General features: G+C 38.6%; 1 protein-coding gene across 10 annotated transcripts in view; it reads left to right on the plus strand.

The window, feature by feature from the left end:
• CDH13 (cadherin 13) overlaps positions 1-27,074 on the plus strand; it is a 497,598-nt gene that overhangs the window by 380,208 nt on the left and 90,316 nt on the right. For 7 of the 10 annotated variants that reach the window (XM_064160012.1, XM_064160008.1, XM_064160007.1 and 4 more), the window contains one exon: positions 21,615-21,755. In XM_064160012.1, the coding sequence (XP_064016082.1) occupies positions 21,615-21,755 (141 nt within the window). Of the gene's footprint in view, positions 1-5,938; positions 6,202-21,614; positions 21,756-25,963; positions 26,003-26,393; positions 26,851-27,074 lie in introns of those variants that run through there. The other 3 variants (XM_064160014.1, XM_064160016.1, XM_064160019.1) reach the window with 3 other exon arrangements.

Consider the following 27,074-nt stretch of genomic DNA (forward strand, 5'->3'; position numbering starts at 1 on the left):
GTATTAGGAATCAGAAGCTATTCCAGTGTTCATAGATTTGCAATTACAGTTTTGTCCTGGAAGTGAGAATACCAGAATCATCTGCTGACACAAATTTGCGCTGTGACCTGGGGAAACATTTAAACACTTTGTGCTTCATTTTTCTCCTGCTGCTACATAATTTTCTCTGTGTTACATCTTACACCAATTGATTCTTGTTTTCTGTTTAATCTGGCAATACAAAGTTCCAGCCTTTTAGTTACATAATGTGACTGAATGACTTTGCATTTGATATATCAGATAATGGCGAGATATATTTTGAATTTTAAAATTAATTTCTATCTTGTTATGACATGCCTGTTGCTTTAGAATAAAGTGAAGCAGTTGGAAAATATTGTTCCCCTGCTTTGTATTCCGAGTGTTACTTAATGTCAGAATTAGTGGCATACAGTTGTCTTCACGCAGGTGAATCAAAGTTTGCAATGTCAAGTCTAATTCTGCCTCTGTTTAAGATGATAATAAATCACCCACTGAGCTCCGCTGCGCACATTGTGGTCTATGCTTTATGTTGCTACAGCTTGTTTAAATTTCTAATGAAGACACAGAATAATGTATGCTCATATTATGGTTTCATTATACCATGTAAAATGTCTGTAGGAAAACACATCCCTAGTCAATCATCAGTTTGAGAAGTTTTCTCTTTTACTGGCTAACACTCCATCACTTTGATACCTTACAGTCAGGTTTTAAATTCACCTCATGTCTTCAGTGTCTACAAAACATCACAGAAAAACAAGCCAGTGCCCAGTACTGTTACAGCATATGCTGTTAGAGCCCATATGCTGTTAGTTTCTTGAACATAAATCACACTGAAAACTGTTGGATACATACAGAGGCCTTTTCCAGTCTCTATTGCAGGAAAAGTTAAACAAAACTATTTTTTGAGGACCAGGAACACATGTTTTGTAAGAATTCTGCAAAACAAATTAACTGGAATGGATTAATATTCACAGCAATAATAAAAATTAAATTTTAATAACTATTTAGTAAACCACACATTGTTGTTTAATATCTAATTTAAAATCACAATTGCAGTACTTAGAGCAAGTTTCTAGACCAAGAAATTGTATGTTCTGCACAGTCAGCACATCTGTGTTGATGTTTTGATGTATTAGAGAGGTGACAGCAGGGTTTAACTCAAACTTTTGTTTGCACCACATAGACAAGTTTCTTATAAAAAAGTGTTTCATCTTTTGGGAATCACAATCTTTGCCTGCAGCTCTAGCAAGGATTTTGAAGGAGAAAAAAAAAGAAAAAGGAAAAAAAAGAAAAAAGGTGAATTGTAGGTGAATTGTTAGCCCTCTTGCTAGAATTGATTAAAAAGGAGCTCCTGGAAATAAAGGAAATAAGATTAAAAAGAAATACATCATCAAGATGAGAAGGTAATGTTCCTGTCCAGCTGCAACAGCTTTGTTTTCTGATCTTGTGGGGTTTTTTTTACAGTGTCATTGTAAAGTCAGTAATTTTTTGTATAGCACTAGAAGAAAAGAAGGCTAAACTAAAATAGGGGAAATATTCTATACGATACAGAATCTATCTGCATTTCAGGAGCTGTCAAAGTGAAAAATGAAGCCACAGGCTTGGCCTTTAAAAATAATAATTTATTTTAAAGATGAAATGTAAAAGTGCTGGGAAAGAGTAGCCATATCTTAAGGAAGAAGCAAGCATGATGAAATCCCTGTTGCTCTTCCTAGATCTCTGATGGTGCTTTCTCGCCACCCTTAAATCTGAGAAAGGATGTCATCATCAGTTCTTGCCACCTTAAGTGCCAGAACCATTTTTGCTGTATTACTAATGAGGCAGTCATTAAATGTGCTCACCAGTGCTTAAGCTATTGTATTTTCAGTAGAGTTATTTATCAGATTTGCAATGAGGTGGAGTCAGTTCCTTGCTGACCCATAACAATATTTCTGAATTAGAGCCATAACTTTTGGACAGAAGAAAGCACTACTCATTAGGATGTAAAAAAAAGTAATGGGTGAATATTCACACTGATTTTTATTAAAATGATATAACGGCAGTGCCCAGACAAACTGCAGGTATGGATTAAAATTATTCTGTGTATCACTTTGAGGCTTTAAAGCACTTTTGGCAAGAACAGTGCAGGTGACAGGTTTCCAAAGTGAAGTGCACCATACTTTTGTGTTTAAAATTTGTTTCCTATGTTATATTGACATACATAGTTGTATGAAATGTAAAAGGTGCTCCTCCTACCCCCAGAGAATCTAGCCTGTCTGCTTTCTGCAGATCTTGTGAATATCATAGGAAGAAATCCATCAGAGACATTGTTTCAAGTGTCTACAAATCACTTATGTTCCAATTACACCTGAAGAAGAAAATCATATGCAGCTCAGTATCATTCTTCCTGAAACGATGACTGCGACAATGACTCTTTTTATATTCAGTCTCTCTCTCTCTCTCTCTTTTTTTTTTTTTTCTTTAATTCCACTTTCCACATGTCCTCAGCTTCTGCTATTGGGCTGCCATCTAGTAACAGAAGTGAGTGAAAAGCTGTTGGGTAGATGGAGATGTAAGCCAATACACTAAGAACTTACTGTTTAGCCACTTCAAGAGAAATAGAGCTTTTATTTTGTCTTTTGCATTCATAAATGCACCTGCCATTTCTTAGGTTTAATTTTCCTCGCAGATGTTTTGATACTTTAACCAAGTGGAAGTTCAATACAGGAGAGCATTATAATGAATATTTCCCATACTTTTATTTCTTAACAACATAACCAATGAGGCAAATAATTCACAGCCATTAAGATCTCTGTATAAAGAATGAGAAGGTGTGCAGAGATTACAAGAGCATGAATAACAGAAATCTTTCCTTGAGCCATCAAAGTTTGACATACAATATTTTCCTAGTGTATGTGATGAAGTCTTTAATAGTAGAATATTTTTATTACATCTTCAGAAAATAGCTAGGTGTCACTTGGTCATTGGGAAATGTAGGGCAAGTGGCTCAAGAACTTCAATTTTGTTTTTCTTCCTTTCCACACCCCTCTCCCTTTTTTTCCCCAAGTAAAGTGAAGCTCAGGCATTAAGCTTCAGGTGAAAAACAACAGATCCAAAAAAAACTCAGTTCTCTATCCATCTGAACACTTACATATCAAACTGATGTGATCATCAGAGAGCCTTGTCACGTGAAATAAAAGATAGCAATTACATGGTAGAAACAAACTACTTCATAGAGGCTTAGAGGATTCAAAATTAATCTTGGAAAAATAAGTATTTGAATGTAAATATCCCCAAAGCTTATTGCTTTTAAAAATCTGAGGCAAATAATTCAATTAAAGTCATTCAATAACAAGCAGTCAACAAATGACCTGATCTGACATTCTGCCATCCCTGCTGCCTCCTAAAGCAATTAAACTTTTGATTTTACTGAAACATTGAGTAAAGATTATAATAGTCAAGAAAGAAAACCACTGAGTCACAAAACCCTGGACCCATCAAAATTAGGAGGACACATTTTGTTTTCCCATAATGTTATATTTGTGTGGAGCACAAACTTCCAGACTAGGTTTTGAGGCTGTCAGGTGAGCTGATCAATAATTAAAGCAGGAGAGTGACATGAGGGATCAGCCACTGAAGTAAGGAAATTGTTCAAGTCATTATAAATATAGGAAAAGTATCTTAATATTTTTCATTTATACCTAAGAGAGAAATCAGTTAGTTACAGACTAGGAACTGGAACTCTCTCAGAGAGTCTACTTCTAGAGTCTATGAGTGATTCTCAGCACGACCTCAGACATGTCATTTATCGTTGTTTCAATTAACCTGTCTGTGGGGTGTTGCTGTATGCAGTTAATGGATGTTTGTGGTGGACATCAGGATTGTCATGTAAAGACACATTCCATTACTTCTGGATATTAGGCTGCATGCTAAATAGATGGCTGTGCACGGTAGGAGTAGCATATTGCTTTGACATAGATTTAAATTCTGTGTTGTTTAATAGCTGAACCTAGAAGACTTGTTAAAAAAGGCACGTGTAAGGATGAAGATCTTGCTATTTTGGGAGTTGCTTAACCTGTATTGATTATTTCATAAATCTATTGGTTGACGTGAACCCATGCAGCTGCCTATGTTGGAGTTACCAAAGTACAGCTCACTCTAAGTGTGGATTTCTTCATAGGCCTTCTCCTGTTCGTTTTTAGCCTGTAATCAAGACATCACATTCTATATTTGTGGACAAATCACATTTCCTGATTACTTCTCTATGTGGGGAAATGAGTGAATGGAACAGCAGCATGTGAATTTAGAAGGCACTGAATGCCTCACAGTACCACCCCACAAGCAGTTCCTGCCAACAGTGCCTTTGTCAAAGGGCAGAACTAGGTACCTGATGGGTTTAGCTTCCCAAGTGAAGTGAAGCCATCCTGGGTGAATCTTCACTGCATGTTGCAATAGTTTCCCTTGAAGAGTGCCTTTATTAGTAACCAGGTGGTTTTTTTGAGATTGCTGGTAAAAGTGCTGCCACTTACATTGAAGTCAAAGATACTGCAGTATTTCTTTTGATCCTTGCAGGGGAAAAGATATCTTTTTCTTCACAAGATTTATCTAGTGCTATTCTGGGAACAGCTAGGACCACACAAATTGACTTCTGGTAAACAGGGAATTTGTAAATGAACTTTAAAGACAGAAGTCAATGTTCTCTTAATGTAGGACTGTTCACAAGCAGTTATGTTCTATCAAATTGATAAAATCAACTATCTAGGTTGATTATTTATGAAGGAATGTCTCAGCTGTACAAAATCCTGGTTAAAACACTTAGATTATGTGAACTATATCTCAAAAATATTGATTAAACTCAACACAACACTTAATTCATTCATCACTGATCCAAAAAATACTATTATTTGAAAAGCACCTTAAAAACTATGTCTTTTTCCTTTCTTTATGCTGTAGAATTTCCCTTTAAAGTACTCCTCTCCTAAGTGTAATAAGGGAAAAATTCCATAGTGAATTGTGCACTATGGACCAAATAATGACAGTTAGTTACCTCTGTGGCCTAGTAAAATGGCATGGTGTTGCTCTTCACCATCTGAAATCAGAATATATGGGAAAATATAATATCTGATAAATTCCATAGCTATTATAAATCCATTTTACCTACCCTGTCCTGCAAACAGGAAAACACTAGGTCCAGAGGATTAAGTGGAGTCCAGACTCATTATCCTCTGACTTGTCCCAGCTCCACTAGCTCTGCATACATTTTAGGATGCCTCCAGACTAGATTCCACTGGAGCAATCATCAGGTAAAAGCATGAGTGGGTTCCTATGGCACTGTTCTCATGGTCCTTATCCTGAGGCATGGGGATTGTGCAAACTGGCAACTTAACTGATTATTAAGAAAAGATTTTCTTTATCTTAGTAAGGCAATGAACTCAGCTATTAAGTCCCAAGAAAGTGTAACACATCCATCCAGAGACACACTATGCTCCAGGGCACATTTAGAATTTACAGACAGTTTTCAGCATGCTGCATATATCGTTATTAGTTGAGAATCATGCATTTTATTCAGCAATTCCCCATCAGACCTGAAGAACTGCAGACAGATTCACTCCCATGGAGAGATGACCTTGCTCCATTTTGTCTCCCATTGTGGTGCCCCTCCTGACAGGAAGCACAGATGAATTTGCAGGCTTCTCATTCAGTGCCTTGGAAGTACTTTTGAAACGGGGATAGAAGCAGAGAAGGCAAAGCTCAGGGAGAAGGGGAATACTGCAAATAACTGAATTCTGCCTTGATAAGCTGTTGCTAGCCTTTGAATTCCCAGAGAGGGAAACATAGATGCCTTTTCTTTTGTTCTGCTTTACTTTCATTTGTATATCGTAGTTCTGCTTTAATAAGTTAACACATATCTAATATAAATTTTATTTCACATTTCTGGCAGTAATTGCATTCCTGCTTCCATGAATGGGATCTTACCAGGCTTGTGATGCTGAACATTTGACAAAGGCAGCAATTTTCAAAGTGTCTTCTCCATCTGTTTATTACGCTAATTGTTTTACTTGTAGCCTTCCTTCCAATCAGTTATGTTTATGGTAATGTTAGCTCAGCATTTTCTACCTCTTGAATTCTGCTTAACTTAAAGTGACCTAAATAGGCTTTTAAGAGAGTAGAAAATTCAACTCTATTCTGCAATATTTTTTGGTAAATTTGGAATGCCTTTTTATTTTCTTCCTCTCTCTCAATAAAGTGTATGCAAATAATATTAAAGTTATAATAAGCTTAATATTTGTTAATCTCAGTGCAAATAGTGGATTTGTATAAATCATCATTTCAAACGCTTTCTTTGAGAGAAAGAAAGAGAGAAAGGGTATTGCTTTAAATGCTTTTATTACTGGGCTACTCTTGCTAATCTTAATTGTCATTATGATTATATATCCTAATTTTTTGTATTCGATATTAATTACATTTCAATCCTATTAGATGTTATAATTACAGGGTCCACTTTGATTGCCTTTTTGCAAAAATGTTTTGAAGTTGTTCCAGGGCCTGAGTCTGATCCTGCAACTCTGACTCACTGGTTGGCTTCACTGGGCAATGTGTACATACAAATCAATTGTGTGGATAAGAGTTTCTCAGATTCTGTGAAGGTTGCAGGGCATGCCAAAATGACACTGAATATCAGGAATTAGACCCCAATCTGTTTGAGGTCAGTATCAAATGTACTGTAGGTCCAAGAGATGTTGAAGGACATCCAGAAATAGGAATTGTGTGTTTCGTGCATTCCTCTGGATTACATTTTAGCCACAGGAAATGCTAATCTGTAGAGACTTGAAAAGGTGCCTCAGTCATCTATTTGGCATAATCACAAATCTTTATGAAATGTCAGACAGTAACACAAGATGTAATTTCTATGTGTCTAAGATGTGTTACACCAAGACGATTTTGACCTGCTTTGTTTCATGCTATTAAAAGCTTCTGACTTGCTTGTGGGCAAACTTGCTTATGAAAACATTTGGACTAGAGACAAAATTTGTCTTTGTTATAGTTCTGTTTCCGGATTCACTCTTCCTCTTCTTTTTCTTCTGCTTGTATGATCTTCACATATTTTTTAATGTTTGTATTTTATCAGTTAATAGTGAATGTGAAAAGCTTTTGAAGATTGTTTTACAGGACAAAGCTGTGTACAGTTCTCATGAACAGACATAAACTTATAAAAAGATCAAACTGTAAAAGTTACCATCTTATATTGTTCAGCAAAAGCAATAGTACTACAGTGCAAAGCCAGATCAAGGCAATGACAGATTAAGTCTGAAAGTGAGAATAAACTACAAATCTTGACTTGACTGCAAGAAAACAAGGCCTGACTTTTGGGGAATGGGAGGCAGCTGTTTTGTTGGTGGATGCCCTTTGAAAATATAAGTAGGATTATGAAAGCTTAACAAAAAAATGTACTTATTAAACAAAGCAGAAAGTATGGAGATTCCAAATAGGGCATTTAATTATTTTTTATCATGAAAGGAAGCTGATAAAAAGATATGCCATATTATGTAAGAAAAGAATGAAATTGACTAGAGACATTTTTAAATGGAAAATTCCATTGTTATGTCTTTCATCAGAAAGTAAATCCAATAGTAGGGTTGATTTTTTTCACCCCATAGTGTGATAAGCTTTTTGTAAAATGGCAGTAGTGTAATTGAAATCCATTTTACATCATTTTCCCTTGGATGATTTAGAATTAGATCAATTTATATTCTGCGGGTATAACCCAATGAGAGTATAAATGCAGCCACTAGAATTGTTTTTGTCCATGAGCAAAGCTAGTGTCGTTTACTGATTCATTACACTCTCAGCAGGGTCCTTTATTTCAAAAGCTACCTGGAATTATCACTGGCAATAGACCACTAAGCTCTAAAATAAGATTTGCATACAGAAAAAAATAAGTTAAAGGAAAAAAATCAAAGTGATTAAAAGTAGCATTTGATGACTATTTTGATTGGAGTAGCCTGTTTAATTGGTAAATTGTTCAAATGGACATGGAAGATTTTGTCCTCCCCAACTGCAATTTAAAATGCCCTTATTTAACTAGAATATTGTGTTCCTGATTATATGCCTGAGATAATAGACAGTACTTCCATTAATATTTAACAATACAAACATCAGGCAAAGGTTGTACATCTGGAACCGTACAATATGCTTTTTGCATTAGGATACTAATTTTAGAAATAACCTCTGTCTGCCTGGGCCTGCTGATGTATGGTTGTCATAGCAAGACAGTAATTGAGTTTTCTGAGCATTTTGACCAGTGGTACAAATTTGCAAAACAGATTACACAGCAGAAACACAACTTCCATCCTGACCTTTAGAACATTGCTTTCTGTTGTGGGAATTGGAATGTTTATGGAGGGAAATATAATCTAAGCGCACCTAATTTGTGAGAATGTGATTTCTGATGTTAACCCAGTAAGCTTCATTTTGATTCATTTGATAACAGATTAGGTAAAGGCTTGGCATTAGGGAGGTATCATAAAACTTATTATCTTTTATTACCTAAGCAGAGATTATTGGTTAGATTATTATAAATTGAAACTCAAGGAAAACTTTCCTTTTCAGTTGCTGTGCAAAGTTCCTCAAAAAAACTTGTGTCCTAATGATCAGTCTCAGACCTCAGTAAACAAATGGTTCAATATGAGCTGGGCATAGGAATAATGCTGTACGTTGCAGACGCTACTTCCAGCAGCTCTAGTCTGGTCCCACAAGCTGAATTACGCCCCTGACTGTAAAGAATTAGGTGATGCGTAGGGCACGTTATCCAGTGGAATTTTAGCTGAAGGAAATCCAGTTGCCACACTCTCAATGATGCAAATTAAAATAAGCTAAGTGTAAGCAATAAGAAAGTTCATTGCAAAACACCTTCACAATCAGTGCAGAAGCAACGGTGTACACTAACCCTGTGGGCATGTGGTCACTCAACTTTCTCTGGGATTCCTAGTCAATTGCATGCATTTAAATGAACTTGGCTGGACACCCATCTAGGATTTGATGTTTGACAAGAAGGTGAAGCACTGTATGGATCTGTAATGTCTTGAAATGACTAGGCAGACTAGTACAAATGTTGCACTGATATCCAGCCAGAGTACTGCGTTCAGTTTTGGGCTTCACAGTTTAAGAGGGACGGGGGTCTGCCCAAGAAGGTCCAGCAGAGAGCTACAAGGATGATTAGGGGACCTGGGGCTTTTTAGTCTGGAGAAGGGAGGAATAAGAGGGGATTTAGTAACTGTTTACAAATATCTGAGGGATGGGTGTCAGGAGCCAGGCTCTTCTCACTTGCTCACTGTGATAGGACAAGGAGCAATGGATGTAAGCTGCAGCACAGGAGGTTCCATCTCAACACAAGGGGGAACTTATTTACTGCAAGAGTAATAGAGCACTGAAACAGGCTCCCCAGAGAGGTTGTGGAGTTTCCTCTGGAGACTTTCATGGCCCTGTCTGGATGCACTCCTGTGTGACCTGAGCTAGATTGTATGATCCTGCTCTGGCAGGGAGCTTGAACTCAGCAATCTCTTTGGGTCCCTTCCAACCCCTGACGTCCTGTGATCTCAGAGCTACAAACTCAATTAATCTAAATTCAGCTCTGGTGGGATGATAGGTCGCTTGATATTGTCAGATAATAAAAGAATCTGCATTAGGTTTCACTTAGTTTCCTGTGATTTGTTGCCTTGTGTGTGCTATTAAGTGCGGTCTGGACACAGAGGTCCAGGAACCTCCAGGAGTTAAGCTGTGTTATTGGCTTGCTTGGTTTGGAGCTGATTTTGTGAGAAGAGAGGTGTTGAAAATGAGCTTAGGTTGAACCACTACAAGTTTTATTTTTGTCTTATTAAGACCCACTTTTTGGCACCTCAAGAAGACAAAATTCCAGTTAATTTTTTCCACTTGTTTTGGAAATGCCTTTTCTGAGGCACTTTCGTGAAAGGTGGTATTTACCTTTTGGAATTGTTCCATATTCTCCTTCACAGCCTGCAGGAGACACTTCAGAGTTTCCTGAGCCTGATTCAGACTCAAAAAGTGGCAAATTCAAGCACTGATAAGTGTGCTTGAGAGGCCTTTTGTTCTTTGCTCAGTGGAGAGGATTCCTGCGTTTCAGGCTGCAGCTACAACCTGTGTTTATCAATGAGATCACTGGTAACTGACATTGGCTGCTGTCCACACAATTTAGGAAAGCAATTTGTTTCCAGTAAACAGAAGGGAGTGCTGGCCAGCTGCATTGCTTTTGTATGAAATATTTATAGCACGGATTGATTCCTTTCCCCAATGGGTTAAATGCCTCGAACTCATTAATTCCCTGAGTCTGTGTTGCACAAACACAGCCACAGACACCCTCTTGCAAATACTCATGAGCAAGATTTCCCTGATGCTAATGCGATTATACCTGTAGCAAGGCAGGAAGTACTGCCTGCCTTTTGAAGAATTTGGGAACTCACTCAAAGTGAGTATCCTGAGACCTTTGGCTCTCAAGCTTTTGGTGGCACAATAATTTGCAAGTCAGTCTCTTGCACTTTGTTCTGCTGTGTCTCAAGTGCAAATCTGTGGGAACCTGCCAGTTTTACAAGCACCTTATATTGTGGCACAAAAACATCTATACATATTCATTCTCAGACGTGGTAAGTTAAAGCTCAATAAACGTGTAAATAAATTTGTGTAGCTAACTTAAAGCCAACAGAGCTGTGCTGATTTATGCTAGGCTGAGAATCTTTTCAGGCTTGAGTATTTTGGGTGTTGCTCATGGTTTTTTTCTCTCTTCAAGTTGCAGCAGAGCACTTTCCACAATCTTAGTGTGCTGAGCATTATTACATGACCTTTACACCCTTCATATACTTGGGGAATTCTTTTGGCAGAGGTATTTTAATATAGAGATGTTTGAAGAATTGTCTCTCCTCATAACCATAGTAGGTTACTGTGTGGGCGAAAGTTGTCTTTCAGGTTTTCTGGATTTAAATAGACTCATTTATACCTACGGCAAGGACTAAGAATGATTCAATAATGTGCAACTAATAATTTATTAAAACAGCTTTGCCCTTCTTTCTATTCATACATTGTCTGCAAACAAATTGTAGAACTCTGATACGTTAATGGCTGAAAATTATGTGAACATTTTTTTCAGTAATTTTTTTCAGTAATTTTTTTCAGTGTCTTGGTCTGCAGATTGTTTGAATTGCAAATTATGACTGTTAAAATGAAATATATAATTAACACTGCAAATAGAACTGATTGAGTAGTACAGAGGAACAGCTTTTATGGAAAGATATTGATTTGTCAAAATGAGCATTTGTTACAGAAACAGTGATTTGAAAAAAGCTAAAAAACAACAATGCTTTGTTGAAATAAATCTCTATAATCCAGAAGGGCATTGACTTGTGTGCCCCTGACACTTAGCTAGAGGGTACTTTCTGGAACAGCGAAGAAAACCAGGTACTCAGATAGGAGAACTGAATTTTAGCTTCCCTCATTCAGCTGGGTGTGCTGATGCAGACATTCTGAGGTGTAGCTCTTTGGATATTTGAACAGAGAATATAAATTGACAGAGTGCACAGCAGTGCCAATATTCCTTTACAAGTGTCTTAATCAGGGCTGGGAAGAATGGTGACTCCTGCAGCCATCAGGCTGATCCAATCATGTGTTCTGGCATTGTTACCGTGTTTGATATGTTAAGGCTTGTAAGGCATTAAGTATCAGGGAAACTATTTGCCTCCCACTCCAAAATAGTTTTGAAATGGTTGCAATTAATTAACATGAATAGCATGCAGTGCTTTCTATCCAGCATCAACATCGGAAGAGAAATACTGGTGGGCTTTCAGCAAGGTTTTGGTGCTGTGTTAAAGTACCAGTCTAATAGAAGACTAGGTGCATCACATACAGGAAGGGTTGAAAGCTCTTTTGGTGCAAGCACTGTGGAAGTGGAAATGCTAATATTAGGAACATGTAGGATATTGGTAGGTGTGCTAGGGCAGAATCTCACTTTGTGGGAAGTCAAAGTTTCCTTGGAGACTTATGGATAATGCAAAGGTGCTTGCACCTGGACTAGCTTCCTGGCCAAATTATGTTTGTGTATAGCAGTTCCAAAAGAAGTTTACAGCTGCTGTAGCTCCAGACTCGCCTTCTTCTGAATTCTGTGGCCCATCCCCTAAACCGTATGCCTGTGCCTGCAGGAGGGATATGAAAATTCCAGCAAGCCTTGAGGGCAGGAAGTTGGGCTGCCACATAACGGACAGCTTGAAGGACTCTAAATCTAGCAAGCATTATTATACATGTTCTTTAAACTTCCAGGTTTTGGAAAGGCATAACACTAATGACAGCCTTAGTGACATCTGAACACAAAGAGAATGTTTGCATATATCAGGACCTATAGTTACACACAGACCATAACACAGATCTCTTTTCTTTATTCAGACCTAATACTGGGGAGCAGACACTCACTTTACCTATTGTCTGCTGTTGACAGAAGGTTTAGGAGAGATGAATGTGGTAGTTGTATTCCTAACACCTCCAAGTATGTAATAATAACAGAGTGATTAAATGGTCTAAAATCAGTAAGAGAAGTTAGGTAATAATTGATGCTTTCACACATGAATGAAAGGTTTCTGAAGTACCATTTAATTATGAGGAGCAACTGGATTTTTTTTTCCTGGAGAAAAAGAAGGGGAAAAAAATGTGAAATTACAAACATTGCTCCAGAAACATAGCTTTAGTTTGGTTTTGGTGATTTTTTGAGTTTGGTTTGGTTGTTTAAAGCAAACAAAACAAAAAATAAAAAGGATTTAATGACATTTGACAGCAAGTATTTTCCTTGGCACATTGTGAATCTTATTCTCCATTTGTATTCAAAACTGTTACAGAACTCAGTACTACTCACACAGTAGACATAGAAAATATTTCTTTTCCCAGTCCATGAGCATAGAATCATAGAATCAACCAGGTTGGAAGAGACCTCCAAGATCATCCAGTCCAACCTAGCACCCAGCCCTAGCCAGTCAACTAGACCACGGCATTAAGTGCCTCATCCAGGCTTTTCTTGAAGACCTCCAGGAACGGTGACTCCACCACCTCCCTGGGCAGCCCATTCCAATGCCAATCACTCTCTCTGTGAAGAACTTCCTCCTAACATCCAACCTAGACCTCCCCCAGCACTACTTGAGACTGTGTCCCCTTGTTCTATTGCTGGTTGCCTGGGAGAAGAGGCCAACTCCCACCTGGCTACAGCCTCCCTTCAGGTAGTTGTAGACAGCAATGAGGTCACCCCTGAGCCTCCTCTTCTCCAGGCTAAACAACCCCAGCTCCCTCAGCATCTCCTCATGGGGTTTGTGTTCCAGGCCTTTCCCCAGCTTTGTTGCCCTTCTCTGGACACGTTCCAGTACCTCAACATCTCTCTTGAATTGAGAAGCCCAGAACTGGACACAGTACTCAAGGTGTGGCCTTACCAGTGTTGAGTACAGGGGAAGAATAACCTCCCTTGTCCTACTGGCCACACTGTTCCTGATGCAGGTCAGGATGCCATTGTCTCTCTTGGCCACCTGGGCACACTGCTGGCTCATCTTCAGCCTACTATCTACCAGTACCCCCAGGTCCCTTTCCTCCTGGCTGCCTTCCAGCCACTCTGTCCCCAGCCTGTAATGCTGCTTGTAGTGAGTAGGTGTTGCAGATGAACATGTCACTCTTCTAAACAAATTATTCTCAGGGAATTGTCTTTTGCTGGTAAAAATAAGTGTAGAGCTACTAACTTCATTTGTGTTGTATCTTTAAAATGATAATTAGGGATCCTGATTAAAATAATGAATATCTATTCTCTTCCTAGAGCTTATTTTTTGTAATAACCTTACTAACAATAATAATCTAAATAGAATTATATCAGACTAATTGGAGTTTCAGTTACTGTTCTATCCTAGAAACTGATGATCTCTACCCACGGAGAAATTCTGTATTAATAAGATGTGGCTGGAGAGCAGCCAGGAAGAAAGGGAGCTGGGGGTACTGGTAGATCATAGGCTGAAGATGAGCCAGCAGTGTGCCCAGATGGCCAAGAGAGACAATGGCATCTTGACCTGCATCAGGAACAGTGTTGCCAGTAGGGCAAGGGAGGTTATTCTTCCCTTGTACTCAACACTGGTAAGGCCACAACTTGAGTACTGTGTCCAGTTGTGCTGGGGGAAGTATAGGCTGGATGTTAGGAGGAAGTTGTTCACAGAAGGGGTGATTTGCCATTGAAATGGGCTGCCCAGGGAGGTGGTGGAGTCACCATCCCTGTGGGTGTTCAAGAAAAGCCTGGATGAGGCACTCAGTGCCATGATCTAGTTGATTGGCTAGGGCTGAGTGCTAGGTTGGACTGGATGATCTTCGAGGTCTCTTCCAAGCTGGTTGATTCTATGATTCTATGATTTCCCATAGGAATGGGCTGCCTGGGGAAGTCCCTGGAGGTGTTTAAAAGAAGGCTGGATGAGGCACTTAATCCCATGGTTTAGTTAATTACAAGGGTTAGGTGACAGGTTGGACTCGATGATCCTAGAGGTCTTTTCCAACCTAGTTAATTCTGTGAGTCTGTGATTATTGAGATAGTATTATGCATTAGTGCATAGTTTATAAAAAAAAAAAAAAAAAAAAGAATTGTTGAGGTGATGTTGTATTGTTACAGAAAATACAAATATTCACCAAACAGTAAAAAATGTCTTTATTGTCAATAAGTGTTAAGATGGCTCAAAAGGATACTTAACTTACAGAGTTCTGAACATTCTGTACAGTATTTGCTTCCCACAGTGTTTGCCTTGGTCTTGAGTACTTTATGAATATTGGGAATTTCTATTCTCTCCTTTTTTTAGATGATGCACTAATGTCTTGGCTGTTGTGGTCTAAGCATGCCCTTTTCTGGACATGCAATGTATAGGTGTCTTAAAATGACTGGAGAACTCTGGATGAAGACCTAGGTGAAGGCATGTAATGGGGAGGAGGAAACACAGACAGGAGGAAACACTGACCAAACATTTTCTAAAATTGCTTGGTGCCTACCTTCAGTTTTTAGCTGGCTTCTTGATGAGAGGCAGTGATTCACAGCCTGAATTCCCCATCAGGATCCTAACATTCGCTTTAAAAGAATTTGCAAAACATAATGTAAACACTTGTAGTAAAACAGTGTTGTGAAGGTCTACAAGAAAACATGTAGAATTACTGTTTAAACATCTCTAACTTGCAAATTAAATAAAAGACTAAAGTAGCCTAAAATTCTCAACTCAGTCCATCTTCAAATGTTACAAAGAAGCTTAAGCCTTGATCTGAGCTCTTAGTTCAACTTCAGCATCACAAATGATTTCCAAACACCTCAGAAATATATCTCCTGAAAATTACTAGATAGTTATATTGGAAACCCAGAAAGCATTATTTTAGTAAATAGGCTTCCCAATGTGTGTTATATCCGACAGGCTCTGACAGTGCCCAGGATTTCTATTTTCAGTTAGAATGGAGTGTTTTTCATACATATGCAATCTATATGTCAACTCTGTAGATTAAGTTTACTAACTGCTTCAGGTGTCAGTGGTAAAAAGGATCATTGTTACAAGAGTTTTCTCATGCTCTTCTTTCTTGTGAATCTGCTTTACTTATTTTTCATGTTCAAATAGAAAGGCTTGACTGAAAGTTTTGAACAACAGAAGTTAAGCAAAACTAGAAACCCCCCCTGCAATATTTTCCCACAACCAAACACAAAGTTGCCAGGGCTGTCTGATGTAGATAAACAACTAATCATTCACTATTTGGATATGCTTCTTTAACACAGTGCCACAATGCCTCACTTTGGTGCTATATTTTGTGATCTTTGTCAAGTCATTGAGATCTTCAGTGAGCTTCAGTCATGCATTAATGTTTGCACACTAGGGAGCACTGAGGTCCTGACATCATTCTGCAGACAAATGCAGAAATATCTTCTCTTCCTTGACTCTATGGTAGTGATGCTCCAAAAAGTAGACTTTTCCTTTGAATGTATAAAGACAGGTGGAAGAAAAGACAGTGAAAATATCAACTGATCAAGTGATTGCTCTACCTTAACAGATAAATAAACAAAAGGAGATGCAGTGGTCACACTTCTAAAAGCTTTGGACTTGCAGAGAGGGCCTTTTCACCAAAGCTCTGAAAGTCTGTATGTATAACTGGAAATTTATGGCTTGGACAAGTTTGAAAATTTCAGTGGTCACCTAATGGTCCTAAAACTTTCTCATAATCATTTGTGTAGTTCCAATTGTTTCCACCATAAATCCTATTGTATGGAGGATACTGTCAATTCCAGGTGAATTTTAATGGCCTATGAATGGCTTACAGAATGCAAGTGATAGCCCTAGACTCCACTGCTGGTAGTGTGAAGTATTAGCCATGGCTTGTTTCTCTTGAGTCACTAATAGTTTCATATTGCATCTGTAGGAAATATTAAATGATTAAAACTCAGCAGAAAGCCATTATTACCTGGTTGCTTTCAATGCTACTCAAAAATAATCAGGTGGTTTGTTCCATCTGTGTGTTTCTGCAATGAACTATGTATTCCCCTCTGCTGTGATTAGATACTGCTGGCTTTGTAAGGAATCAGAAGCCTGACAAAATGTCTTTCTGGCCTCTCTTTACTTACTAATGCTGAATTGGTTATATCAAGGCAACAGGGAAGTGAAATCTGATAGGAATGTTAACACTGTTGAGAATGTTGAGTGGGTGGACCTTCAGAGAAAACCACTCACAACTAGCTTCCTTGGCAAACCAAACAATTTGCCAGTGTCACCCCTGCAGTGCCTAAATGACTAGAGTGAAAATTTATGGGGAAAGGAATGGTTCTCCTGCTGTAATTATACAAACTGTCTCCACAGTGTTATATTCCACAAAGTCACTATTGATAAATAATAAGCCACAGAAGCAGTGACTTAATGTTCATTTATTAGAATAATCTATTATCCTTTTTAGCTATAGATCCACTTTGTTGAAAGTTGTTGCATATTTATGTTGCTAATGTTTCACTGTTCATATTATATCAGCTGGATTGGTTTCGAAAGATTGTACTTCAGGGGCTATGCCACTGCTTTGAGGAGCACAAAGCCAAGGCTTAGTGACAGGCAATGTCATGGGACTATAGTCTGAGGGATCATGGGCTCTCAAACTGCTCCCAGTGTGGGTGCTGCACTTGCCCCTAACCTATATCATGTAGGAGAGATAAGTGAAGTGAGGCTACTTTACTTCCTCACTGCCCTGCTTCAGGAGCACTCATTTCTCACAAGATGAGAGCAAGTGCAGGGAGAGACTTCACTGGGGTAAACAGCCTGAGCCCTGTGAAAAAGAAGGGAAGGGAAGGGAAGGGAAGGGAAGGGAAGGGAAGGGAAGGGAAGGGAAGGGAAGGGAAGGGAAGGGAAGGGAAGGGAAGGGAAGGGAAGGGAAGGGAAGGGAAGGGAAGGGAAGGGAAGGGAAGGGAAGGGAAGGGAAGGGAAGGGAAGGGAAGGGAAGGGAAGGGAAGGGAAGGGAAGGGAAGGGAAGGGAAGGGAAGGGAAGGGAAGGGAAGGGAAGGGAAGGGAAGGGAAGGGAAGGGAAGGGAAGGGAAGGGAAGGGAAGGGAAGGGAAGGGAAGGGAAGGGAAGGGAAGGGAAGGGAAGGGAAGGGAAGGGAAGGGAAGGGAAGGGAAGGGAAGGGAAGGGAAGGGAAGGGAAGGGAAGGGAAGGGAAGGGAGATGAGGAGGTTCCACGGCAGCCCATACCTGAAGAAGTGCCCTCAGCACAGACTCTGGTCCTTTACAGTCCTTAATCAGCTGAGAAACTGGGTTGATGAGTGCACAGGGCCCCATGTGCTGTCTATGTATCTCCCTTCCCATGTCCTAGGATTTACCAGTGGTGTAATTGGCCACTTGGATCACACAGATCCAAGTAATTGTTGCTAGTGTCTGTGTTACCTGGGCTGTGAGATGTTCTAAATAGTCCTTTACATGCAATCTCCTAGCATAAGGAGAGGATCTAATGGGAACATACTTCTGCTCCCAGGTTTAGGTGAGCTAGGAATTGCTTTCTCTAACAAAGCAAATACTTGGTGACAGCACTAGATGTAGAGAGTGCTGCATAGCAGGAAAGTGTGAAGTATTCATAATGATATGAAACACTACTCAAAATTCAATGTTTTTCACATTCTGTTGTGAGTTTAAACATTGGAGTCCTGTCATAGGAATTTCTGCTGCAGTAGACAGAATTTCTAGCATAAATGAACTTATTTGCAACAGAAAAATGGGACAGTTGTCAAAGAAAAAAAAAAGACAAACAAAAACACCCCCAAAGGCCAAATTCTGAGTAAAAATGGCCAAAGGGGCTTATAACCTTGAAGTGATAAATGGCTTTGCAAGTTTCCCATACAACAATAACATCCTAATCAAAATAATGAAAATCTTGCATCTTGGGGAGGGGAGAGAAGCTCCACTCAGGCTTTAATACACTGAATACGTTTTAGAAAATACATGAAAACTGTAAATTTTACTCCACTCTGGAATCTGAATTTGTATTGGAGACAATGTCAGTAATATTTCTTTGCACATATTTAGATGATGCTGTAAATCAAAGTCCTGTCTGTGTTTGCTGCCTTCTGAGCTGAATTTCATGGAATAATGTAGTAAGACTTAAGGAAATACATCTCTTAGAATGCCCAGTGTGGCAGTGGCATCTGATTTTTCAACAGTCCATACGTTTTTAGAACTAAATATATTTTGTGGCTTGACTCATTGATTTAACATGCAAATATATTGCTTGGTAATAGCTGATCTGATGAGCAGCTGATATGGTTGCTTCTCTCATGGACTAAAAAAAATTCAACATTTAAGTACATATTAATTGGGATCTCCCTCTTAACCAGGCTCCAGGAAAGGTGTTATGAAGTACTCGGGAAAATGCAAAATGCACTATGTGCTAAATGCTTTCAGGTCTCTTAGATAACGAATTGTGTAACCTGAGTGGTTGCTTTGCTAAGCTAGAGATGAGGTAGGTATAAGTCTTTTAAAATAGATAGAGGCTTGGGACATGAATGGAGTACCCATCTGGAGGATTACTTGTGGGTACCAGGTGATGAAAAACCAGATGTGAGGCAAGTGTCTCCTGACAGTCCAGAGAGGCAACTGTGTCCTGAGCCTCACCAAAAGCAGCATGGCTAAAAGCCTGAGTAAAGGGATTTTGTCCCTCTGCTCTAATGAGAATTCCCCTGGAGTACTGCATCAGAGTCTGGTGTCTTGAGTACAGCAATGACAGGCATGTAGGAGTAGGTCAAGACGAAGGCTACAGAAATGATCAGAGGGCTGAAACACCTTTATAGAGAGAAAAGGCTGAGGCTTGAGCATAGAGAAGAAAAGAGAAGGCTCTGGAGAGACCTTATTGTGGCCTTTCAGTACTTAAACGAGATGAGAAGAGATGATGTTTTTGAAGTAGAAGAGGACAGAACCAGACTAGATAATAGACATTTTTTTTGCAGTGAGAGTGATGAAACACTGGCCCAGGTTGCCCAGAGGGGTGGTAGAAGCTCATTGCTGGAAATGGTCTAGGTTAGGTTGGACAGGATTCTGAGCAACCTGATCTAGTCACTGATGTCCCATTCTGTGTTCTCTGTCCTCTGCTATGGGATAAGCCCTGATTCAGCTTCCTTGATTCTGACTCAAAAAGCAGCATATTGAGTGCTAGACAGATATGATTCTGTTGCTATATGTAGTTCTATACCAGTCATCTCCCTGCATGATGACCCTCTGTGAAAGTATTAGATAAAGGACATGAGTGATGTCAAAGACATGTAGCCTTGGTTTTTGTAAACACAGTTTGCTGATAGATTTGGTCTGAGGCTACAAAGTTTTCTAGCAATGATCCCCTAGTCACATGTTCAGGCATCATGATGTCACTCTGCCCCTGACATCCAACCTTTTTTTTCAAGAAAGGTTTGAAAAATCATTCTTGAGCACACATGGTATTCTTACCATAGAGTTTTAAAGGTGACTGCAGCAATTTCCCATCTGTGTTCTGCATTGATGATGCATCACATATGGTCTTGGGGCAGATGGTTCCATATAAGGTAGCCATACAAATGGGGAAAATATTCATTTTAATTAGGTGCCCAGTCTTGTGTCCAGTAAAATCTATGTCAAAATTCTCTATGAGTTCCATGGGAACAGGTTCTGATGCTGATAATAGCATCCTTTGATGGGATGTATAACTACCCTGTTGTCCAGCTTGCAAACAGATGTGCTTTCATGCCTGATGAGAGAGGTGAATTAGAAATGCTGGCACATTCCCATTGCAGAAGTGGCCACACATTTTTATTATTTTTTTCCCCCATCCCAGGTTGTGGATGTCTTTCAGGAGAAGGAAATGAAGGGTGGCTTTTGTTACGGGCCTGTGCTGTCTGGTTCTACAATATATAGACAGTTAGATAACTAACTATAACATATAAATTGGATATTACAAATGTATATATTCAATGTTACTACACAGATCTCCTTCATGCAATAACTGGCATTTGTTGCCCATTATAGGAACTGTTTTCTTGTTTCTTACAGTGAAGCAAGCTTAAATTATCATTCTAAATGCTAATACACAGTGTCAAAATGATTTAATAAAATAAAGTGTATTTTTTATGTAGATTGTGATATTAGTATTTAATTATGTACCTACCCATCATAATACTGGTGAGACAAGCTACTAACTATTGGCACACTGAAGTGAGACCTTACTCTTAAGGACCAGGTGTATTTTAATTTCTCTCCTTTTTCCCAGTCTCCTCAAATAACAGGACAGACTACACACTGATTACCAATATTCACCTGTACCTTGTCATTATGTATTCCAAATCAGGTTTCCACTATAGGAGCTGAATGTCATAGAAAGCTTTGCTTCTATTTTGGTAAAACATCCCTCTAATCGATGGAGGTTCTCCTAACCCTCTACTCTGCCCTGGTGAGGCCTCATCTGGAGTACTGTGTCCAGTTCTGGGCCCCCCAGCTCAAGAAGGGCAGGGAGCTGCTTAAGAAAGTCCAGTGCAGAGTCACAAAACTGATTAAGTAAGTTGAACATCTTCCTTAGGAGGACAGCCTGAGGGAGCTAAGACGTTTTAGCTTGGAGGAGAGACAACTAAGAGGTGATCTCACTCATGTTTATAAATATGTAAGGAGTGAATGCCAGGAGGATGGAGCCAGCCTCTTCTCAGTGATGCCCAGTGACAGGACAAGGGCCAATGGGTGAACCTGGGGAGGAATATTTTCACTGTGAGGGTGACAGAGCACTGGAACAGGCTGCCCAGAGAGGTCACAAAGTCCTCCTCTCTGGAGATATTCAAGAACTACCTGGATGCATTCCAGCATGATCTGCTCTAGGTGATTCTGCTCTGGCAGGGGGGCTGGACCAGATGATCATTCTAGGTCCCTTCCAGCCCCTGACATTCTATGACTCCATAAATATTGTGATAAAAGATCTTCTTCTATGCTGTTTATCAGGCCCAGTTAAATTTTAGATTTATTTTTATTTTAGTGTGAGTTAAAAAGTATGGAATCTGTTGTGGGGCATTTTTTAATCTTTGCTGCTTTTTTTTCCTTTTCCCCAGACCATGGAAACCCCAAAATATGAGCTCATTATAGAAGCTAAGGATATGGGTGGTCTTGATGTGGGACTAACTGGTACAGCAACTGCCACTATTCTTATCGATGACAAAAATGACCACCCACCAGAATTTACCAAGAAGGAGGTAAGAATTTGTCATCTGTGTTTTACAAAATGATGTATGCAATTGTAATTAGCTTGTTTCTAAGTGTAAGAATGTTCCTTAACAGAAGGAAATGCTTGAAGACAATTTAGCATAACGGGACAGAGCTGCTCTTTTCTTCTTTCACAATAACAAGTTGGTATGCTCATTTCCAAAACACTATGCAGCCACAAGGTAAAAATTCATGCCAAGAGACAGCGTTCAGAGGTTGGCTAACAAGGTGAAAACCTGTCAAATATGTTTACTAGAGGTAACTTTCTTCTTTTAGTCCTGTGGGGGAAATGGAGAATTCTCTTGCCTGCATTCTAGCTTAGGGCTTTTGATGGTCAGGAGCATGGATGAAAGCAGTGTGTTTTGTCCTGGCTTCAGTACTTCACCTGTGGGATGGCTAGTGTTATTAGTCCTGTAATGAAAGCTCTAGTCCAAAAAGCTTTAAATTTAACCAAATTTGCAAGGAAAGACTTTTTTCCCTGCAAGTTGAATTCTGCTAAAGAATGCTGAAAAGTCTAGGAAAAAACAAAACAAAAGGTATTCACTGCCTGCAGGAATAGTGCAACTGCAAAGTGTCTGGTTTCAGGCATCTACCAAACTTCTTACCCTCTACATACTACTCCCATTCCCTCTTCTACCTTTATTATTAGTCTGATTGATTTATTCCCTGCCCACTCCCTCTGGTGTCTGGATGGAATTAAAGTGTCAAAAAATTTTACCAAATAGCACCTGGTTTGGATTTTGCTGTAAAAAATTTCCTGAGGCTCTGCAGATTTTAAGCAATATTCCCAGAAGACAAGAGGTAAGGATGAGGGATGCTGATTTTAAGGTGATTTTAGAAGTAGAAAAGGAAAGTCTCTTGCTATAGAAGTCTTGCTTTTCTCCTTAAGGTATTTTTTTTTTTCTGGTCTATTTTAGTGCTTTGACAACAGATTATTCTGAAGCAAAGTTATATAATATTACTTATTTATTTTATAAATGTAAACTGGATAACCAGACAAAGAAAGGAGGAACAAGATGGGCTTTTTAGTAAAAAAGAAACAATAATAGTTTTGCCAACAGTAATACTGTTTTTCACTAATCAGTGGCAGTAACTGTTAATTACCAAATTAAAATCCTTTGGTGGGGCATTTCAGTCATCTACAAGCTACTATGGCAAACCTGATCCAAAACTTTCAAGAGCTTAAGTGGCAGCTAAGTGGCTTCAATCAAACAATTAGAATTACTATTAGAATTACCCTTCAGATCAGGCTGATAATGCTCTGAAAGCTGTTATCTGACAATCAATAGTTAAAATATATGGAAAACATGATCATTTTTTAGCCTTCTGGAACATACAAATGTAAAATGAAAGCTCAGTGTATTTAGAAATAGGCAGTAATTGTATTAATCAATATTGATATCAATCAATGTCATTCAGACTCCCACCTACATGAATTTCCAAATTTTGAGATTTCTTTTGTTGAAGAAATCCTTCCATGTATCTTTTGATAAAACTGTTTTGAGGAAATCTCTCTAGAATTCTATATCCTGTTTGATTTTATAGGATGTTAAATTACTTGGGTGCTTGCTGAGCACCAAATGTACCAAAAAGCTTGTGTCTCTTTCTGTGGATTTTCAGAAATATTTACAAATTCCACTCAGTCAGTGACAATAAAAGGTACCCTGTACCCTTTGCAAGCCTGCTGGTTTCAGTACAGAAATAAAATAAGACCTGTGAAGAGGCAGCATTATGTACCTTTGTTTGAAATGTCCAGTCTCACAGTTTTCTTGCACTTCATATGACATAAATTTTCTCATAGAGACATGTCTTTTTCTTCAATAGTTCATGACATGGCTTTGAACCTTTCACTGTTTAGACATGCTAAAGCCCTCAGAAATCTTCCCTCTGCCTTGCTAAGTGATATGCTGAAATAAGGCAGGAAAAATCATCCCTTAGATGTGTGGTGTCAGGCCCTTTCAGAAACATATGCTCTATCTTACATAAGTAGTGTAAGAGGAGGGACAGTCTCTATTAATAGAGCTAATGCCACTTTGTTTGGCTTACTGCTTAAACTGCTTAGTTATTGTATTTAAATACCAGTCACATATCCCATGATGCAATACTATTGATTTGAAGAGTTTAAAAGTCTTTGAAAAAGGCATACTCTACAAGATAGCCTTTGAAGTAGACAGCTCAAATTCAGTAGATGTGAAGGTTTACTTTCATAAAGCATCTTCTGTGATTTACTTCAAGTCTAGTTGTGTTAGGATTGGCTTCTTATGGATTTGACTTATTTTCTCTTTCAATACCCTTTTTCTCAGTGTGTTTTTCGTTTTTATAAAACCAATGCCTTTTTTTACTGGCCTATATTTTCTTCTGACAGTATAAATTACACCTAAAATAGCTCTGCCTATATTGGTCATATGCTGTTGATGTAGCTCAGTTAGGCCAAGTGTTCAGTGTATTCTCTTCATCTGTAAGTACAAGGGCCAAATACATTCTTGATCTGACACAGTGAAAGCAATGAAGTTATAAGAGTTGGGTTTGTCCAAAAGTCTGAACATGATTAATACATCACTGGGTATCCCAGACTGCACTATGTGTCTCTTTGACGAATGCACAATGCATTGTTTTATATATATATATATATAAAGACAACTGTGATTTCAATAATATTAATGCCAAGACAGAAATATAATGATTTTTTTTTCATATTTTTTCTGAAGTTCTATATTTCTGTATGTTCTGTTTCAAAGAAGTCCTGTATGTGTTAGCATATTTCTTTATTTTTCAGTGCAAGGTAAACTCAGCTCTAAGCATGTCTCTGCCCATTGAAGATGAACTTTGTCTTTTGACACTTGACCAATCTTTTCCTCATTTTTTACCCAGATTTTTAGGTCTTCCACTAAATAATCATACACTTCTCTGTACTCCTACTTACTGTATTTATGCTTTGGGAGGAAGATCCTTGCTGACATATTGAGAATGTTCATTTGTGGTCTTTATTTGATGCTTTCAGGAAGTCCTTAAAGCTCCTCTGTTGCTGTAGTCAGTTTTGCAGTGGCCTCTGACGCGTTTATGTGTTTATCTTGCTGGAAGACAAGGGACTTGTTCAATGAATAATTTCTTCCAGCTTCTATTTTTTACCCTTGCATATCACACACACACCATTCTGAAGAAGATGTGACGTTCAGCTTAGGAAAAAATTCATTGGTGGTGTGTCAAGGTATAATCACAGGACAAGCTGAGGAACCTGGCTGTGACCCAACATAGCACTTCCATTAACTTCAGAGGAATGGTTTAAGGTCTTGAGGTTATAAATATGTGTCATATACTTTGATGGGTTAATGTATGAGACACTGCTTTGCAGGATTCAGCCCAGTTAATTATTTTGTTACTGCCCTGTCACTCACACCTCCGAAATACCAGTCTTGTTCTCATATATACTTACCCTAACTGTTTATAATAGGCTCTGCACAGCATAAAAATCCATTCACATGTGCAAACAGTGCCCTGCTCCCTTCAGGGGTTTAAATAATTTGACCTTTAATGCCCAAAAAGAGCAATGTTTGAAGAGCACCTCCAAAAATTCCAGGTGAGGTAACAAGGTCTACCTTTTAAAAGGTTATAATGGCTGGAATACTGTGCCAGATTTAAATTATAGTGTGTGTGTGGGGGGTGTTTGATATACATATATATGTTTGAAACATTAGTGACAATTTTCAGGAAGTTTTAAAATCTACAAACTTATTTCTGTAATATGAAAGTTTAAAAATCAATGTTGTGATTTATTACAGAATATAGCAGATATTTCATATCACAAAGAGCAGTTTAGCATTTCATTTCCTTCATGCTAAAGCCTAAGGCTCAATGTTTTCTTCAGCAACAAGGGCTTACTTATGTGAAAGCAAGAAATGAAGCAAAGCATGGAGCAGGAAGTGGTCATTCTGGAATATCTGGTTTGTGTACTGCAGGATATTCAAACTGTGCAAAAGTGAGACTGAGTGAACACTAGCAGTGCTGAATATTGTTTCAATACCTAGCACATTAAGAAAAGGAGAATTGTTTTCCTGTGTCACTGTAGTAACTGGTGGCAGACCACTGTAATGTTGTATGTCTGCAAAACCAGGGATTTCTACAGTTGATGAAAACAGCAATGTAGTGTCTGCTGGAAGCCACAAACTGGCAAATGCTTCTCTTGAATCTGTTCCTATAGGCATGGCTCTGTCCAAAACTTTCCTGAGGCCAAGTGGAGGAAAAAAAATTTTTCAGCATATCAACAATACAGATTTAACCTCCTCCTGTCTATTCTTCCTCCTTGGAAAAAAAAATAGTCTCACAGATCCTACTTTTGGTATCAGACCATTCCTGAATGAAAAACATATGCTTAAAAGTAGCATTGCACAGTGTATTTTTTACCTGCCTCTTCTGGGTTTTGTTCTGTTGGGTTTTTTTTAAAGTATGTGTTCCCAAGGCAGAAAATTCCATTGCTACTTTTTACCAATGCATTATTTTTCCTTGGTGTTGGGTATATTGTCTTTCCTTAGTAAATGCTATCGGGCACTTGAGAGACGAGTGCAGTGATGTGACTAAAGGGTATAATTTTCTGCAGCCCACCTAGTTCTCGTATATGTCCTTTACCACAGATTTGGAACAGCAACACATACCTGGTCATACACTCTGACTTGTCAGTGTCCTCACTTGCACATAGGAAAGAGAGACTTCATTTGTCCAGGAAACAGTAGCCAGTGGCTCTTCTGCAACTTCCATTCTCACCTTGAATTTTATCCATTTCTGAGACAAAGAAATGTAAACCACTTTGAATTCTGTCACATCAGGAAGAGTAATATTTGGGAAAATATTTTTCCTGGTTTCTATTTTTTTAATGCATGATCTTAGAAATTATTTTTTTCCAGTTAAATAAAGGAGATTGCTTCCCATGAAGAGAATAAAATTTGTGTAATTTAACAAAACATCAGCACAGTGAAATCTGAGATGTACTAGTGCTGAGAGTCCTAAATGGAAAATAGGATTTGCTCACATTTTGAATATCCACTGATAAATGGTTTATAAAAGAATAATAAATGACTAACGTGTGTTTTAATAAATGATTCATCAATTCCTATAGAGACTTGTAAGCGAATAGGTTACTTGTCACCATGATTTATGATGACTTCCAGCACTGTCTTCTGATTCAGTTGTGTTACCCACTGGGGTAAAACAGTCCCTGGAGTACAATATGTATCTCCGTCTGCTCATGGTTCAAAGAGGATATGAGACTTTCAGAGCACCATCTGGAGAGATTTATTTTTCAGCTTAGGCTGTTG

Source organism: Pogoniulus pusillus, chromosome 20 (genome assembly GCF_015220805.1).
Source record: "Pogoniulus pusillus isolate bPogPus1 chromosome 20, bPogPus1.pri, whole genome shotgun sequence".
Taxonomy (NCBI): Eukaryota; Metazoa; Chordata; class Aves; order Piciformes; family Lybiidae; genus Pogoniulus; species Pogoniulus pusillus.